Raw genomic sequence first — 20,104 nt, 5'->3', positions numbered from 1 at the left:
ACAAGGGCTGGATTCAGACTTGCTACATAGTTACAGCTGGGTTTTGATCTTGATTCTACTTCCTCAGTAGATTACAGGCATGTGCCATTGTGCTTTGGTTCTTCTTTTAAACCCTTTGTAATTGATTGCTTTGGTTAGCACACAAAGAAGCAGGTTTTACTGTGACATTTCTTTATTTATTTCAGTGGTTTGGTCTGGACCCGGTGTTTATAGATTTTTAGAGTGTTATACAAAGAATTGAAAATAAGGGCTCACAAAGACTTGTAAGAGAAGCAAGATAATTTTATTTGGATTAAAGAGAGGTACACTATCATGACTGACAGGAACCACATGAATAAAGAGACTCAAGGGCTCTAGGCTACAGCATTGGGTCACTATTTGTGGTGTCGAAGGGGAGTAACTAGTTACTAAGGGGGCATAGTTAGGGTGTTTCTCTATTTTGCTTGATAGCTTAGGTTATTTATTCATTTTTCTGTTGTGTGTGTTCCTCTGTACAATGCATTTGATTTTAGTCCTGTGCCTGCCCGTAAGAATAAGAAGACAAAATAGGGTTAATGAGGACACAGTTTTTGCCTTACTCTCATGCATCCAAAACCAACTCAGGCTGCACTGGCCCTTCTATTCTTTATACCTGGGTATGTTGACAGTATATTTAAATAGAAATTGTCTAACTCTAATGGTTACTAAAGGTTTCTAGATGCATTGTGTGGAGAGAGATGTGTGTTTACAGTACCGGCAGGTAGGCGAACTAGACTTCTAAATGCATATAAAAACAGAGGTATGTGTGTGCATAACCCAAAATCAAATAGGGGTCCCAGCATACTAAACTATATTCTATGCTTGCTTGCCTCAATTATAATCACTCTCGTTTCTTCCTTTATTTGTTTATATATGTGTACCAATAACAACTAATGAAAAAGAGACTATGAATTTGAAAAGAGGGGTGGACTTGAGGAGTTGGAGGAAAAGGAAATAGAAAATGATGTAATATATCTTAATTAAAAATAAAAATTAAATAAAAAGTAGTGCTAAGACTAACTTAAATTTCATATTACAAAGATAAATTACACGGGCTCTTTTGTTGAAAGCATTCTGTTTGGCTGGGAATACTGATCAGTGCTGGAGAACATATGTAGTGTGTACAAGGTCCTCAGCACCACAGCAAAACCAGAAACTAAGCGGACCAAGTAAGAAAGCCAAGCAGCTTAAGAAAGTAGCCAAAATATTCTGTTTAAGCTACATGACGCTTTAGTTTTCTGGCTAACTTGATTTATCTGTAAAAGCTTCCTAGAAGAAGGAAAGATCTAAAACTGATTTTTTGTTTAAATCAGTGGTTCTCAGCCTATGGGTCACAACCTTATAGGGGGTGTCAAGTGATCTTTTCACTAGGGTCACATAAGACCACCAGAAAACACAGTTATCTACATTACAATTCATCACAATAGCAAAAGTACAGTAATGAAGTGACAATGAAAATAATTATATGGTTGGGAGCTCACTACAATATGAGGGACTGTATTAAAAGGGTCACAGCATTAGAAAGATTGAGAATCACTGGATTAAGTCCTTTATGGAGAATACATTTGGCACAGTTTCTTGCCTTTGAATCTTTGTTCAGTCCAGTGGATTGCTTGCTTAGAAACATGAAGTTCTTTATGACATGATTTCCTATCAAGATGGCTGGTATTTTGAGGTAAAGAAAAAAGTAGATATTTGCATCACTATATTGTGTTACTATATTTAAAACTTTTATACATTTGTGTGTGTCTTTATATCCTCTTGTGCTAGGAACCAATGACATGCACTTGTAGGAACTTGAGAATTCCATTCACTTTTGAGTAGTCTATTGTTGGGAGATCCCATACCAGGCATCTGTTCGCCTGTAGGAGTTGGCCACACTCCTTTCTTCGGGCATTGTACATTTCTGACTGAAATTATCTATGTGTCTCAGGTGTTGGAGAAATAAAGTACCTGCAGCCTACTGATGGTAGAAATGTGTAGTGGTCATGAAGACGGTGTGGCTTGTAGTTAGTGTATGGCATACCCGGATGGACAGCACGTTAAGGAGGACTGACATGTATCAGTGTGTTTGCTTGAGGGCGCCAGATGTTTCCTGTCACCTGTTCTGTGCATTACTTCAGTGTCTTATTTTTTAACTTTTTAAAAATTGACTTTTTAAAATTACATGTGTCTGTATGTGTGTTGCCTATGTGGGTATGTGCGTGTGAGGGCAGGTGGCTGGGACCAGAAGCATCAGATCTCCTGAGCTGGAGATTGTGGCAATTAGGACCTACCTGATGTTGGTGCTGGGAACTGAAACCTTCCTTTGGGAGAGCAGCTAGCTTTATTATTTTCTTTTTTTTTTTCCTTTTGATACAAGGTTTCTCTGTGTAGCCTTGGCTGTCCTAGAACTCACTTTGTAGATCAGGCTGACCTTGGCTCACACACCTGCCTCCGTCTCCTGAATGTTAGGAATAAGGCTGTGTCACCACACCCAGCTTTTCAACTGCTAGCTTTTTAACTGCTGAGTCTCTCTTTAGCCCTCAGTTGTTGTTGTTTAGTAAAGGCCAAAAACAAAACAATCAGAAGGTATCTGATCATTTCCATTAGTTAGAGAGGTTGAACGTTGTCTAAATAAATCAGAACCTCCATTTTGCAGTGTTCTTGTTCTGGTCTCCAGGTGGAGCAGTTCTCTGTCCTCTTCCCTTCCCTTTCCTCTCAGAGCTGCTGGACACATTGCTGATGCAGTTACACACACACACACACACACACACACACATACACACTCACACACACACCCATTAACTGTACTGTGGTTGGTGATGCATTTATATTTCCTGCTCTTCAAAGCCCAAGTTTTCTTTTTCATTGATGATGTCTTTTATTTGTTGTAATGTGGGAGGGGGAAGCCGTGCTTTTTATTTATGTGGAATAAAAGATTTGCCTTTAACAAATGATTGCTTTTTTCCTCCTAGTGCTTGCAGTATATTCATTGCATGGAATTGTAGTTTTAACTTGAGATGTTCTTTCCTTTCCTTTTAAAATAGTTGGTGTCGCCAGTTATTTCCGAGCCCCGATTGTGCTGTCTTACTAGCAGTATTTCCAGTGGTGCTTCATTATTTCTGTGTGTTCCAGCTATTATGGAGTCTTTATGTTTCTCTGCATTTTTTGTTTTATTTTTTGAGGTGTATACACACCGTTACACTTCATGGAGTTGCATCCAGCCAAGTCTCTGTGTTCTTCTTGTGAAGAGGCAGAAAATCACCTCTCCCAAGAATTTCCATCTTCTGGCCAAGGGAACTGTGTCCTGAAGAGCTGTACACAGACGGGAGGCACCTTGTTTGCTTGCTCTGCTGCTAGAGCTTTGATTTAATTAGAAGACAGGCTGTGGGTGGCCCTGTGCAGACAAAGAAGCATCAGACAGAGCCCACTTAGTCTGGGACGGTCAAAGTAAGTTACGTTCTTTTAAAACACTTTTTGGAGTACTAATGCTGTTTCTTGCCTTTAGTACTGAGAATCAATTTGTAACTTACTGTGTTTATACGTTAGGTAGGTACAGCTGCTCTCTTCCCAAGACTCTAGAAATCATGTCTGCTTTCTAGCACAGAGTACATGCTTGGGGAAAAGCAATATTTTTTCTCTCACTTTTTTTTTTTAAAGAATAAGAAGAAAATCAAGACAGTTATTAGATTTTACTTTTAACTTTACTCTGTATCAAAAGCCAAGTAAAAATATTTAACTACAGATCATGTCATGATTTACTTTGTACTGATGGGGACAGGAAGACTTTCTTTATTTTTCTAGCCATTCTTGAAGTGCTCTATGGGCCTTATCAGATGTTTCCTCTTGGCCGAAGCTGTCAAGGGGATGTGTTCTAAGACTTGACCTAGCAGTTTCTGAGAAGCATACAGCTTCACGTATGAGTTTTCATTTTTCTCTCGTCATTGTTACTCTTAATATATTTCATTTGATACTCAGTTTTGAACTGTTTCAATCAACCTATGGTATGGTTGTAGAATTGGTGATATTTCTGTGTTTTGACTATGTAGAAGTAATTTATTTTATCTTGACTAATATATGCTGTGGTTCAGTATTCATGGATATAATTAGATTCATTGGTTATGAGAATTGCAGTTTTATTGTTTTTGAATCATTGCATCTATATTTGTACTTACTTGATTTATCGTTTCAGACATCAGTCTTTTTGTTTTCTTGGTAAAAGAAAATCTGAATTTTTATTTTACTTTGCAACACATTGCAATTATATTTGTATTTTTATTGATTTTTATTGAACTCTACATTTTTCTCTGCTTCCCTCCCTGCCTCTCCCTTCCCCTTTAACCTTCTTCCAAGGTCCCCATGCTCCCAATTTACTCAGGAGATCTTGTATTTTTCTACTACCCATATAGATTAGATCTATGTATGTCTCTTAGGGTCCTCATTATTGTCTAGGTTCTCTGGGATTGTGATTTATGGGCTGGTTTTCTTTGCTTTATGTTTAAAAACCACTTATGAGTGAGTACATGTGATAATTGTCTTTCTGGGTCTGCATTACCTCACTCAAAATTATGTTTTCTAGCTCTATCCATTTTTCTGCAGAATCTGAGATGTCAGACATCAATCTTATAGAATTTTATGTTTTTACAACTTTTCTGAAACTTTTCTGCATGTTTCATTTCTGTATAACCATAGACTATGCATTTGAAAGACTACCTTTCTTTTCTTTCTTTGGTGGAGGGGTATGCTGGGTATTAAAAATAGGCCTAAGTAATAGGGTTCCTTTTGCTGTGATAAAACACTGTGACCAAAAGCAACTTGTAGCAGAAGGAGTTTATTTTAGCTTACAGTTCTATAGCACAATCTGTCAGTGAAGGAATTCGGGGCAGGAACTCAAACAGGAACCTGGAGGTAGAAACTGATGCAGAGGCCATGGAGGAGAGCTGTTTACTGGCTGGCCCCCCATGGTTTACTCAGACTGTTTTCTTATAGCATCCTGACCGCCAGCCCAGGCAAGGCAATGCCCACAGTAACCTGGGCCTCCCAGATCACTCCTCAGATAAGGAAATGGAAATGCCCCTGAGGCTTGCCCACAGACTAGTCTGACAGGCTATTTTCTCAATTGAGGTTACTTCTTCCCAAATGATTCTATCTTGTGTCAAGTTGCTAAAAAAACTAATTAGGACAGTTGATCTCTTTTCAACTTGACACACAAACACATCACTTATTAAGGTATAACTTTTCTTTTTTGTCCCTAAGATATCATGTTAATACTAATATGACAACATAAAACATTTCAACTTTAAAAAGTTCCAGTCTTTAAAATTGAAACACTTTACAATTCAGTGTTTTTAAAATATTCATGATCTCTTTTAAATTTCACAGTTTTTCTAAAATATCCAAAGTCTCTGTAGAATTCCTAAGTCTCTTAAGTATAGGCTTCAGTAAAATTAAAACCAACAAAACAAAATAAAACAAAAAAATAAGTTTAATGCTTTCTTACTCCAAAAGGGAAAAATCAAGGCACTTGTACGATCAAATCAATTAAAACCAGACTCCTATAGTGGACATCATATATATTCATTCTATATATCTATATATCACTATATCTATCTATATCTATACGTATATAGTGGACCTGTGCTCCAAAGGGCTACATTTCCCAGCACACACCACTTGTTTTCTAGGCTGAGTAAAGCTGGTTCCATCTCATAGCTGCTGCTGTCCTTGGTGATGTCCCATCTCCAAAATGCTGCAACAAGGCAACACTCTCACCAGTACCTTCTCCTGGGCTCTCTCCCTGGACTGTGACCTTGCCTCATAGTACCAAACCTTCTAGAACCCCTCCAGTCCTGGGTCTTCCACTTCATTTGATTCTGTATCTTCACCAGTGGCCTCTCATCAAAGATTCCAGCCCTGATGCACAGTTCCAAGCTTCATGCCTTCAAAAGCAGTATGACTTTAGAAACTTTAACATTACCAAGTTCAGTTGCCAGCACAAGCTACAGCCTTGGTTGCTATTGGACCACAGCTTCTCTAGCTGACTCTGCAGAAAGTATTTTTCTCTTCATCTATGCCAGTTCCTTCTTAAGTACAGCTGACTCTTCAGCCCTAGCTGACCAGTATCAGTTGCCCCTGTGAAGCAAAGGTTTCACTGTAGAGGTTTAAGTCTCTGAATGACAGCTGATATTTCAGCTCCAGCTGACCAGAACCACACAGTCTTAAAACTCAAAATATCAAACAACCCCCATATAGTCTTTAAGCGATTCCCAAAACTTCCCTCTGAAACGTCATAAGCCAAGCTTTAATAACATTCCTATCTTTCAGCTTCTCACAGCAGTCCGTTTAGCTCTGAACATTCAGTGATTTCCCAGTCCAAAGACCTTTCACTATCCTATCCGCTCTTAAACATGGCCAAGTCTATCATAGTAACACCCCACTTCTGCTACCAATTTTTGTCTTAATTACTGTGATTAAACACTGAACAAAAGCAAGGATTTATTTCAGAATACAGTTTCACATCACAGTCCATTGTCAAAGGGAGCCAGGGCAGGAACTCAAACTGAGCAGGAAATTGGAGGCAAAGACCATGGAGGAGAAGACTGCTGCTTACTGTCTTCTTCCATGGCCTGTTACAACCCACTTTCTTATAGTACCCAGGACCACCAGCGCAGGGTGGTCTATCTCATATCAATCATCAATCAAGAAAATTCACCATGGGGGCCTTACTTTTTTTTTTTCAATTTTGTGTGTGTGTGTGTGTGTGTGTGTGTGTTGAGTACTTGCTTTACATATATGTGAAGGGCAGAAGGCAGGTGTTTTCCTGTAATACTTTCCACTGTTTTGAGGCAGGGTCTGCCACTTACTCTGGCTCACTGAGGATAGAGGATCTCAGCCTCTCAATGCTAGGGTTACAGGCACATGTGTCAAGTTATGCCACACATGACTTCGTTTTGCTTCAGAGATTTACTTTTAATTATGTGTATTTACATGTTCTTGTGAGTGCAGGTGTCCCTGGCTGTGAATCACCCAATGTGATTTCTTGTAGTTGAACACAGGTCCTCTGAAAGAGTAGTGTGTGCCATCTTTCCTGCCACCACACCTGTTTTGTAAATTATCTCCCCAATTCCAGAATATTACCCTTTGATTTTAAGTTTTTGTGTATCCAAAACAAACAAACAAACAAACAAACAAACAAACAAGCAACACCAAAAATGGGTGTAGTGGTGCGCTGATTTAACTCCTTCACTTGGGAGGCAGAGACAAGCAGAGCTTGCTGAGCTCAAGGCCAGCCTGGTCTACACAGTGAGTTCTAGGACTACCAGAACTACATAGTGAGACCCTATCTTAAAAAGCAAAGTTTTTGTTTGTTTCTTAAATTCATTCTTAATTCAGAATCCAGGAAAGAATGAAGAAATGTGGCACATAATTTTTAAGGCTCTCAAGAATATCATATAAATCTTGTTTCAAAATTGTTTATAATATTACTCAAAAATTTTTTGTTATTTCTCTGTTTTTTGTCTTATTTTTAATATGAAAACTTCATTGAAGGTTCTTATGACACTGTAGAAAACAACTTTAAATTGTGAACATTCTGCTTGTCAAAAGTTCTTTGGTCTTTTCTATTGCTAAGGAGCATTTATTGGCAATAATATTCACTTCATATCTAGGCTTTTGCATGATCTGTACATTTCATGACAGTTGGTATCCTATTTCTTGGCACAGGGCATCAACACTATACAGTGCACGAAGCTTCTTACAGAATTCAGGGTGGGAAATTCACTTATACTTCCTTCTTCTGGCATATATGTAGTGGTCAACAACATTTTGTAGTAGGGTAAAAATGTTTTTAATGAAAACAAATATAGTTAGTAGAAGATTTAAAAGCTAGCTCTCTCCCCCGCCTCCATTTTGACTATGTCATGAAAGAAGGATGGTGTAAATGCTTAATTCCATGACTTGGTGAGTTTTATTTGAGTGATATTTTCCATATTATTGTCATCATTTTTAAAAGGTATAATGACTTAGGTTGAAGGGAAGTGTAAGTGACTGCCAAGTCTGGCAATGTTGGGGAAATAGCTGCATTTGTCTTTTTATTGTAGCTCATGTGGAAAGAACAGTTTCAGGTACTGTGTGTGCTAACTTCCTCCTGGACATAATAATGAGTCCAACTAAAACACTTTAAAACTCTTTCAGATGTGCAAGTCTCGAAGCCAGTGTTTTAGTTTAAAGGTTTCTGTTGTGTTTGACAAGTAACTCTTGTACTGTAGCTCTGTGGCTTTCAGTTAAAAATGTGGAAAAAAACTGCCATGATGTCATTTTTCTGCATAATTATATTATGTTTATTTGAAAATTAGGCAGACTAATAATAAAAAGGTAAGTATAATGTTTTTACTAAAATACTTTAAGTAACGAAAATATGATTGTATTTTTAATAGACTATGCCAGATTAGCAAATGTTCTTATGAACAAATATCAACATTTATCACAATTTTTCTAGCATTTTCAAAGGATCTTACATAGAATAGGGTTGTAAGAGTTTTTTTTTCTAGTGCATATGCTGTTGTTCCCAGCCAAAGTATGTTGTCTTTCGTACTGTTAGACAGTTTTAGCAAATGAACTGTCACTAATATTAAACCTTAGCATTCACAGAGTGTGATGTAGACAAATGTTCTCTCAACTTACATCCAGTCCATCTAAGGTATTACTATTTGGCTGGATGCAATTCCGGGCTGTCTAGTTGAGTAATTTCCTCAGGCATTCCAGCTTTGATCGACCACAGCGAGAACTCTTAGCATGTCTGTAAAGGAGCCAGTGCATCTGCAAGTATGTCCTGAGGAAGAGAGGAACGGGAGCTCGCCAGAAAAGAAAGACTGCTCTGTCGTTAGGAGTTACGGAATGAAGACGGAAAGTTTTCTGATTTCATTAGGAACTCTTCCCTATAATCGACTCTCTTCTTTTAAAGTATGCCATGTTGTTTAGTATTCATGAATGAAAAAGACTTAAGTTGTGCCTAGTGAAAATATTTCCTGGCTAACTCTGGTGCTTTATCAAAGTCCATTAATATTTTGGCTTTTACTCTTAAAATTCTGATAGTTTGCTAACATTTCAAACACACTTTGTATGTACTGTAGCAAAGTATGTCTTCATTATTTTTAATTGCCTTGGTTTTTTTGATAGAAATATTGATATAAAACTGAATATTCATGAATAACTTAAAAAAACAGAATGACTAAGAACAGGCATCCTAGGAACATCTCAGCTGCCTTTTCAACACATGCAGTAAACCTGTGATAATAGATAGGAGTTAATTATTCTTTAGTTTTTTAGTGTTTTTGGTTTGTTCTTTTCTCCCTTGTCTTGGTACTGGGAATTAAACCCAAGGTGTGTGAGTGTATGAACTGTATTCCCACTCCTTAATTAGTTTTAGTTCTGAAAATCTTGCATTTGGGTTCAGTTTGTATTAACATTTTTGGGAAGTTCATGTTCTTCTTGTGACTTCCCTATATAGATTTATATCATTTTGCCTACCTTGTCAGTTATTTACCATGGAAAGGAAGTCTAACACAGTTCAATAAAACTTATTGAAAGTAAAAGTTTTGTTGTATTTTCATTTACTGTTCCTTTAGAATTGAACAAAGGACAGAACAATTTGCAGACTTACACCCATCAAATCTATCATAAAGAATATGTAGAGAATTGGTAAATTGGCAAACTAAAGAGAAGATGAAGGACAAGTCCCAGGTCCACTAACTGTGATGTTCAGTATAGGAGTATGAGCAGACATGTAAATGGAGGTTACCCTTTCTGACTGCCTAGTCGCAAATAAATACACAGAGGCATATATATTAATTACAGAATGCTTGGCTGATAACTCAGGCTTATTACTAACTAACTGTTACATTTAAATTAATCTATTTTTTATTAATCTATGTATTGCTACCCAGCCGATGGCTTTACCAGTCCTCTGGCATCTTGTTTTTTGGGCAGCTAGTTGGCATCTCCCTTGACTCTGTCCTTCATCTTCCAAATCCCTAGATTTGATTGTCCTGCCTAACTTTATCCTGCATTGCTATAGGCCAATCAGCTTTATTATTAACCAATGAGAGTAATACTTATTCACAGCATCCAGAGGATTATCTCACAGCACAGACATCTGAGTTGATTATTGAATTAGCCTTTTCCCACTGTAATGAAATAGCAGAAACTGAACTTCTTAGAGAAAGTATAGAACTCAAGTGTTTGGAAGTTCAGTGGTATGGTACCTTCATTGGCTGAGTTCTTGTCAAGACTTCATGGGGAATGTCAGATAGGAGGAAGGCATGTTGGACCAAGAAACATAAATCTGGGAGGGGCCAAACTCAGAGTTTTATAATAGTTTTCTCTGAGAACTTCCAGAGAATCCTGTAAGATCTGCCTTCTGAAAGAATGACCTCAGTTATTTAAAGTTTAAGATACTACTTCTGCAGAAGCATGGGACCTAAACCTTTATAAAATGTTGAAAGTTAAAAAGAAGAAAACACACAAATGTGTATGGATGGATCTGTATACTAGAGGGAGATAGAGAGGTGGCTCAGTGGTTAAGATCACTTACTGCTCTTGCAGAAGACCCACGTTAGGTTCCAGTCACCATCATGACAGCTCAAAGCACAGATCAAGGAGATCTGTTGTCTCCTTCTGGCCTCCATGGCACTGTATGCACATGGCACACTTACATACAGGCAAAGCATTCATACACATTAAATAAATCTTTAAAAATGTGAAATTTGTTATAAACATTTAAATATTAAGAGAATCATATAAAACATGGATTTAAAATTTCTGTTTAAAGTAGAAAATAGATCTTGCCAAATGGAGTGTTGCCTTTTTCAGAGCTACAGTCTGCCAGAGCTGAATGACAGCTGGCTCTTGAGGTTCTGAGTGTGACTAACAGTATTTTAGTTCAGGGTATAGCTGAAAATAATCTTGGATTGAAATGTCAAATTAACCTTGTTATAAAGGCCAAGAAAATGAATTGGTAGTAGTTTGATGCTCTTAGAGGCCAAAAATTGTTGTGAAAAGAATTTGTCTTAGTGTCTTCCTTGTTACCTAGCTTCTTAGGGGTTGTGTATTGTAGCCTGGTTATTCTTTGCTTTACATCTAAGATCCACTCATGAATGAGTACATATTGTGTTTTTCTGGGTCTGGGGTACCTCACTTAGGATGATGTTTTTTCTCCTAGTTCCATCCATTTGCCTGCAAATTTCAAGATGTCATTTTTTTTAAACCACTGAATAATACTCCAATGTGTAAATGTACCACATTTTCTTTATCCATTCTTCAGCTGGGGGGCATCTAGGTTGTTTCCATGTTCTGGCTATTACAATACTGCAATGAACATGCTTGAACAAATGTCCTTGTGGTATGAGTGAGTGTGCATCCTCTGGGTATTTGTCCAAGAATCTTGAGGTAGATTGATTCCTTATTTTCTGAGATACCGCCATACTGGTTTTCAGATGGATGCCCCTTGGAAGGAGAAATAGATAAGATCTCCTGAGTAAATTGGGAGTGTGGTGGGGGCGGGGGTGGGGTGGATGAAAGGGACGGGTGTGGCAGGAGAATATGAAGGAATGGTATGTTTGAGTTGTGGTAGGGTCAGAGAGGGAGAGCAAGGGAAGAGATATCTTGATAGAGGAAGTCATTATAGGGTTAGGGAGAAATCTGGTGCTGAGGAAACTCCCAGGAATCCATAAGGATGACCACAGCTAAGACTTCTAGTGAGAGTGGAGAGGGTGCCTGACATGGCCTCCCCTGAAATCAGATTGATGACCGCCCTCATTGTCACCAGTAATTGATGGAAGCAGATGCAGAGATTCACACCAAAGCACTGAGCAGAGCTTCTGGAGTCCAGCTTAGAGGAAGGAGGGATTATATGAGCAAAGGTATCAAGATCATGATGGGGGAACCCACAGAGACAGCTGACCTGAGCTGGTGGGAGCTCATTGTCTTTGGACTGACAGCTGGGGAACCTGCATAGAACCGAACTAGGCCCTCTGAATGTGGGTGCCAGTTGTGTGGTTTGGACAGTCTGTGGGACCACTGGCAGTGGGACCAGGATTTATCCCCAGTGCATGAATTGGCTGTTTGGAGCCCATTCCCTATGGAGGAATACCTTGCTCATCTGTCATACAAGGAAGAGGGGCTTGGTCCTGCCTCAGCTTGATATGCCAGACTTTGTAGACTTCCCATGGGAGACCATTCTGAGGAGTGAATAGGGGGTTGGATGGGGGGAAGGTGAGGTGGGGGATGGTGTGTGTGGGGGAAGCGGGTGGAGGGGAGAAAGGGTGAACTGTGGTTGGTAAGTAAAATGAAAAAAAACTTATTAAAGAAAAAATAAAAAAATAGAATTTCTATCAAAACTTAGGTAGCTTATTACTTTTGAAATGAATTACAAATCAAATGAACAGCTTTTCAAAAATACCAGTTGCAGCAGTTTGAACCATTAACCAAGTATATCTCACTGTAGAGTTTTGAGCTACAGGTAAAACTGATCAAAGTACTTGGTGCTCTAGATAAGCTTGAACCAAATTCTTTATTCCCTTCGAGTCCCTGGAGTAAAGTATTGCACTGAGTATTTTTGGTGAAAAATGTACTGTATGTCCAAATACATTGCCTTCATTTCCATCTTTGTTTTGCTAACCTCCTCTAAAGAAGCTTCCGTCACCATTTATCATATCTTCATTCTTTTACTGAAAAGAAAACAAAACAAAATTAAACAAAAGTCAGGCGTGGTGGCACATGGGAGGTAGAGCAGGTGGATCTCTGTGAGTTCAAGACCAGCCTGGTATACAAGAGATCGCTCCAGGACAGGCTCCAAAGCTACAGAGAAACCCTGTCTCGAGGAAACAAAAAAAGGAAAAAAGAAAAAAGAAAAGAAAAGATGTTAGTACTTAATGCAATATACTAATGGTTGCCTAGGAAACTTTATGTTTACCTCGCCTAGTCATTCCCATTGTACTCTTTGTTCTGATTCACATCTTTGTCTGATGTAGGGTGAATCCTGCTACTACAGAGATACCCTTTGCAGTGTTTCATAGTTGTTGTCGTGTAGCTTTCTGCTATTTATTTGCTATGTGTTAATGTTGATAGACTACAGACTTTCTGAAAATGGCCTAAGTTAAGCAGCTTAGCGAGTCATTGAAATGAGTTTCTCAGAGTGACAGTATGATCCAGCTCTGACAGAGTCATGTGTAGTAGCTTATTAAAAATAAAGGAACCTTAGATTTAACACATATGTTCCAAATGGGGCTCTTTGGAGTGGGAGAACGGAGAATTTCACTTAATGATTCTTTTATTTTGAGCAGAAAGACTGATTGGATCCACAGTTGTAACAGTCTTTAAAAACTTTAGTTGTTTTATTCTAAGAAATTTGTATTGTGGTTTTAAAGTTGTTTATTGAGTATAGTGTATATACTAGAAAATAATCAAGTTTATTGTTTATGAATAGCTCTGATAATTTTTCAGAGTGAATATAGCTCTTTGTCTATAGCACCTGGACCAGGAAACACATTTCTGCCCCTCTAGAAAGTCCCAATAACACTAGGTTAACAATATTTTGTGAGTTACAAAGCTTGACATATGTAGAATCATTGAATATATGTACTTCTGTGTCTCCTTTTGTATGTTTAATTGAGGTGAAGTTCATATAACAACTTGAAAAACTAATAACAGTATGTTGACAGTGCTTTGTAGATACCATTTTCTATCTTGTTCCAAATTTCTATAAAGAATCCTCATTCCCCTTAGGCAGTTACTCTTTATTTGTTTGTCTTCTATTTGATGACAACTCATAGTCTGTTGTTTCTCTCTATGAAAGTATCTTTTCTGGATAATTCATACAGCTTAAATCATAGCTTTTGTGCCTCCCCTCCCACGTAAGTACAATGCTTTTGAGACTTCCACACTGCAGCGTCTGTCAGTACTCCATTCTTCTTTCTGCAGACCGAGTCAGCATTGTTGTGCATACCACAACACTTTTATCCACTCATTCACTGTTGACTAGGGGCAGTTTCCACCTCTGGGCTATTGGGAATACCCTTGCTGTGAATAGCACCTGTACCGATATTGAAAACTTAATTTTAGTTTCTTTGTATATTTACCTATACATAGACTTTCTGGGTCGTGTGTTAATTCTACATTGAACTTTTTATGCAACTATTAAGCTGTTTTCCATAACTACAGAATGAACCATTTTTCATTGTAGTAACAATGTGTGAGAATTGCTTTGCATCCAAATTATTATGGTCCGTCCCACCCTCCCCCGCCCTTGTCACTAAAGCTGTCCTTGTGAATGAGAATTGGTACCTGTCTTAGGGTTTCTTTTGCTGTGGAGAGACAAAATGACCATGGAAATTTTATAAAGGAAAACATTTGATTGGAGTGGCTCGCTCACAATTCAAAGTTTTAGTTCATTATTGTCATGTTGGTAAGCAAGGCAGAATGCGGGCAGACATGATGCTGGAGAAGGAGCTAAGAGTTCTTACATCTTGATCCAAAGGCAACAGGAAATAAACTGAGACACTGGGCATTGAGCATATGAAACCTCAAAGCCTGCCTCCACAGTGACACACTTCTTCCAATAAGGCTACATCTACTCCAACAAAGCCACACCTCCTAATAATGCCACTCCGTATGAGTTTATGGGGACCAATTACATTCAAACTACCTCTACAGTACTTCATCATTGTTTCTTTATTTCCCTAATAGAAATGATGTCCAACATATTTTTACGTGTTTGTAGGCCATTTTTATGTCTTTGGGAAAATACTTGTTGATGTCACTTCATGTTTTTTATGCTGATTTATAATTTTTATTTTCTGATCCTTCATGGTTGTAGAAGAACTGGTTATTGGATTACTTGAAATTTAAACTACCTTTTTTATTTTATTATGTGCATTAACACACATGTGCCATGGCATCTACAGGTCAGCAGGCTGCTTGTGAGGTCAGTTCTTTCATTCCACCACGTGGATCTATTTATTGAACTCAGGTTGACAGACGTGATGGCAGGTGTCTTTACCCACTGAACCATCTTGTTGCCTCTTGGATATTGGTTTATACTGTAGGTTTAAGTCTGAAATAATGTCAGAAGAAACAAAATAAAAACTAAACTATGGACACCTTTGTGGCTTACTTGACTCCCCTGTTTATCTTTCTGACCGTTACCTATCTTCTATTTTAGATTTGCGTTATTATATTTATTGTTGTATGTTATGCTATCCAATTTATCATGAGTCTACATAGTCATGATTTCTCAATTTTTGTAGGTGCAGATCAAAAACATTCCAACTGAAATTTGCATCTGTACCGAACATGTAGTTTTTCTTGTCATTCCTTAATGTAACAACTATATTATTTTAGTTATGTAGCCAAGCTGTTTTTGAACTCATGGAGCTCTTTCTGCTTCACCTTCACGAGTGCTAAGATTATATGCATGGGCCATTATGCTTCACATTATTTTTGATTTTTTGAGATAGTTCACTGTGTAACCCAGTCTGGTGATGGGGTTTTTATGAAACTTAAACCCACTTCAGATACCAAAGAATATCTATTTCCTTCCCTTCCCACCCTTCCAACTTCTCCCCTTTTTTGGTACTGAGTGTGGAACCCAGGGCCTTGACAGTGTTAAGCATGTGCTCTGCTGCTGAAGGCATCTGCCTCCTATAGCCGAGACTGAGGCTTCTTGCCGGGAACACTGTATTCTGTTTTGTGTATTGCTATAAGCCCTAAGATTTACTCACTATTTAGCAAATGGGTCAAAAAGCCAAATGGGCTCTTTGCCCATTTCTGATGGTCTGTAAACTTTTAATGGTTTTTAGTTTTTAAGATGATTGAAACAAAATCAAAAGGAAACTAATATTTCATGATATTAGAAAATTATATGAAATTCAAATTTCAGGGTACAAACTGCAACTTCTTTGGGATGCAGCCTTGCTCACTCATTTGTGTATTTTTTCTGGCTGCTTCTGTCCCTCAGTGGCAGTTGAGTAGCTAAAGCATTGTGTGGTCCACAAGTCTGAATCATTTAATATATCTGACCTTTTACAGCAAACGAATTGTCTGGCAATAGGCAGCCAATAAATATTTGTTGAATGAGTGAATGCTAACCTATATTAACACAAAGGAATTTAAGTGGAAAACCTTCAATCATTTAGTTCTTGAAAATTTGAGCTTAATTGATTGTTAAATATGTCCTTGAATTGTGTGTGTTGATTGTTTTTGTCATAACTGAGTTTCATTTGCTACTCTTCATCCTGCAGATATTATGAACCAATAAGGAAATAACAGAGGTAATAATTCTTGGCATAGTTTTGGCTAAGATAGGCATACTTCATTTTTTAAAGTTTTTGTTCATCCCCCTGCCCTCCTCGCTTGGGATGGGTTCTCACTATGTAGCTCAGACTAGTCTGGAGCTGCATTTTTCTCATTTGAATTTGGAGAAAGCTGTGAAGGAAAAGCACCCATTTTTATTACTTTTTTTGTATACTGGGGATCAAATTCAGGGTCTTGTATATGCTAGGCAAGTTTTATGTCACTGAGCTATATTTATATACCCTATTACTCTTACCTAGAAAGATTCATGAAAGTTTGTTTTAAGACTATTTCCCACTTGTTACTTTAAGATCAATCACTTGCTTGTCATTGGAGGCAGTAATTAAATCATTTCAATGGAATACTTAATCATGTATGGATAAAAATGTATATTCTCCCATGTCTCATTCACCTTATGATGTGCTTGTTGCATTTGCACTTGAGACAGAGTGTGAACACTAATGTATTAGTGATCTGTCAGTAGACATCTGACATAGTCTAACAGGAATAAAAGAGACTGGACAGATAGCATCATTTTATACAAAATGATTTTATATTATGCTAGTTTTGTTTTTGTATATTTGAAAACTTAATTGTTTGCATTTGTAAGAGGTGTTAATAGAGGTCACATAATGAATCTCCCAAGGTATGGTATACCCTGTAACTGTGCAAACTGTCTTTATTTTTTGCTTTTATCAAAGGATACTAAGTGGGTAATGCAGCTTGTGGTTTTTAGTGAAAAAGTATGTGTTGTAGCTCCTTGCCTTGGCTGGAAGCTGCCAGATTGACTGTAGTAAAAGCTTCCTTGTCATGTTAGGAGAATAGATCCTGGTTTGGTGCTTCTTCTGTCCTTTTTTTTCAAAGGGATATTGCTATTTTTTTTTGAGTTTCTCTGTAAGAATGCCATGCAAGAATTATTATCTAGCTGGCTCAAGGGGTTCACAATATTAATTGTTCTATTTTACCTAGTTCTAATTAGCTTCCATTCAGTCATTCTGCAAGTTTTTACCATGTGTGGATGAAACTTTGTTTTTAACTCTGGAATAAAACCCCTGAAAAGATAAAGGGGCTTATGCTCTGTGGGCAGATTAATAACAAAGATTAGTAAGTAAGATGACTGTGGTGATGTACACTGTCTTAGTTAGTTAGATTTGTCTCATAGTTACTATTGCTGTGATAAAGCACCATGACCAAAGCAACGTGGGGAGGAAAGGGTTTATTTGGCTTCTGCTCTCTTACAACTGTTCATCACTGAAGGAAATCAGGACAGGAACTCAAACATGACAGGAACCTGGAGGCAGGAACAGCTAACTGGCTTAGTCCTTATGGCTTAGTTATCCTGCTTTCTCCCAGGAGCAGCTACCTAGGAATGGCACCCCCAGAATGGACTGAGCTTTCCCCCATTAATTACTATTTAAGAAAATGCCTACAGGTATAGGCTTGCCTACAGCCCTAACTTATGGAGGAATTTTCTCAGTTGAGGCTCCTGCCTTTCCAATGGCAGGAGTTGCGAGTCATTGTGAAGCACCCAGTTGGTGCTAGGCATCTAACCTGGGACGTCTGCAAGAGCAACAAGTGCTCTTAAGCACGAGTCACCATTCCAGATTCCATAAACTTATTTTCATTATGGCCCTATTTTAACATTTTTCTTATCCTTTGGAGACAGGGTCTCATGTAGCTCAAGCTACATAGTCTATCATAACCTATTATTTTGTACAGGTAACTCATGCTAAAAAGATTATGTTGACTTTTCTTCCTCTCTCTTTTTTTTAAAAGAGACGATACTTGATTCTTTCTAGTTTAGTTGTTCTTTATTTCTTTTCCTTGCCTAATTGTCGTGCTGTGATTTTCTTGCATCTTGTTGAATAAGAAGTAGTGAGAACGGATATTTCTCTTGTGTTTTGATAATTTTTTTATAATTTTTGATAATTTTTAGGGAAAATTATTCAGGATTTCCTCTTTTCCCCATTTTGCAATATTAACTGGACTTTTTTAGGTTTCCTTTATCATGGCAAGGATGTTGGTTTCTGTTTCTAGGTTACTTAGTGTTTTTTTTAAAATCACTTTTATAAAAGGGTTTAGTAGTTTGTTAAATGTCTTTTCCCTATATCTCCTAACATGCCTATTTTATTAACATGTGGTATTTTGATTGATTTTTTTCTAGATATTAAATCAGACTTGTTTCTTGAGATCCCTCTTGTTCATGATATGAACACTTGTTTATATTCTGCTGGATTTGGTTTGCTTTTATTTCTTCAATGATTTTGATGTTAGCATCTACAAAGTATAAAGTATATTGGTCTCTAATTTTTTTCTAATTTTGGTCATAATATTTTTGTCCTTTGTCATCAGAGAAGTACTGACATTGCCTAAGTCTTAGAAAGTATTCCCTTACCTTCTAGTTTTTGGAGGGTTTATGAAGGATTGACATTAATTCTTTTTTAAGACTAATAGTATTTAAATTCATTTTTGCTTTTCAGGATTCTCCGTTTACTAATGCAGGAATGGGATCTAATCTGAATCTCCTAGGAGAAATCGAGTGTGATGCCAGCATAATGGATGGGAAATCCTTGAATTTCGGAGCAGTTGGAGCCTTGAGTGGTATGTGGGCATTATGACATAGTCCTCTATTATTTGAAAAACTGAGTTTGTTACCATTTCATGCCTTCTGAAAACTTAGTCCTGTATTTGTAATCATTTTTGTTTGGAGTAGTGCTGAAATAATTATTATTCCTCTTTACTAAATAAAGATCATAAAATCTTAAGTATAAACAGGTTTTTTTCCCATTAAATTTTGTTTTTCATTTTACATACCAACCCCAGTTCCCCTCCATTCTCCCCCCACCCCTGATCTAATTCCCCCATCCACTCCTTAGAGGGGGCACTCATCTCATGATAGGAAAGCTGAGGTCACAACTGCATGCTGCCCCGTCTGTAGTAATATGGGCGGCGGCAGCGGGGCTATGTCCCCAAAACCCCAGCCGCCTGCCTTGCCCGGCTAGCTTATGCCCCAAATAATTACACGGACACTGTATTCTTTTAAACACTGCTCTGGCCCATTTCTAATCATCTGTGTAGCGCCCCTAGGTGCGCTTACCGGGAAGATTCTAGCCTATGTCCATCCTGGGTCGGAGCTGGGGCATGGTGTGCGTCTTCCCTGGAGCAGGTAGCATGGCGTCTCTCCTGCGTCTGCTCCGGAGAGCAGAGCTGTGGAGTCTGACCTCACTTCCTCTTCCTCCCGGCATTCTGTTCTGTTTACTCCACCCACCTAAGGGTGGGCCTATCCAATGGGCCTAGCAGTTTCTTTATTGCTTAACCAAGGAAATCAACAGATTGATATATGACACTCCCCCATCACTTCCCCTTTTTCTGTTTAAACAAAAAAAGGAAGGCTTTAACCTTAACATAGCAAAATTACATATAACAAAACAGTTATCAAGTAAAAGTTACATCAGAAACATTTATACATATAACAAAATTGACCTTGAATCTCTATAAATAAAGCAAAATCTATACTAATGCAAATTATTCATACCTATATCATATCCCCCTTTAAATGTAAAAGAACATTTATAAACTATATTTGGGAACATGGGCGCAGTTTTTTCTCTCCAAACTGCTTCCTGCTGAATGGGGGCGTCGTTAATGATTTTAGGGTGTAACCTGTGTGCCAGGTTTATCTCAGTTGGCAGTTGAGCAAGGCAATTTTCTGAAGATGTTCACAGCAACCCTTCAGGAGGACGTGGTCCATCATACC

The 20,104-nt window shown here is 37.9% G+C and overlaps 1 protein-coding gene across 6 annotated transcripts in view; it reads left to right on the top strand.

Moving 5' to 3' along the window:
• Tasp1 (taspase 1) overlaps nucleotides 1-20,104 on the top strand; it is a 222,667-nt gene that overhangs the window by 24,121 nt on the left and 178,442 nt on the right. For 5 of the 6 annotated variants that reach the window (XR_012909713.1, XM_075962313.1, XM_075962312.1 and 2 more), the window contains one exon: nucleotides 18,828-18,948. Coding sequence is in view for 5 of the 6 variants with exons in the window: in XM_075962313.1 (XP_075818428.1) it covers nucleotides 18,828-18,948 (121 nt within the window). In the remaining variant the exon portion in view is untranslated. Of the gene's footprint in view, nucleotides 1-3,185; nucleotides 3,451-18,827; nucleotides 18,949-20,104 lie in introns of all 6 variants that reach the window. The other variant, XM_075962315.1, reaches the window with a different exon arrangement.

The sequence above is a fragment of the Microtus pennsylvanicus genome, chromosome 2 (genome assembly GCF_037038515.1).
Source record: "Microtus pennsylvanicus isolate mMicPen1 chromosome 2, mMicPen1.hap1, whole genome shotgun sequence".
In the NCBI taxonomy this organism is placed as follows: domain Eukaryota; kingdom Metazoa; phylum Chordata; class Mammalia; order Rodentia; family Cricetidae; genus Microtus; species Microtus pennsylvanicus.
This window is presented reverse-complemented; position numbering and strand designations above follow the sequence as displayed.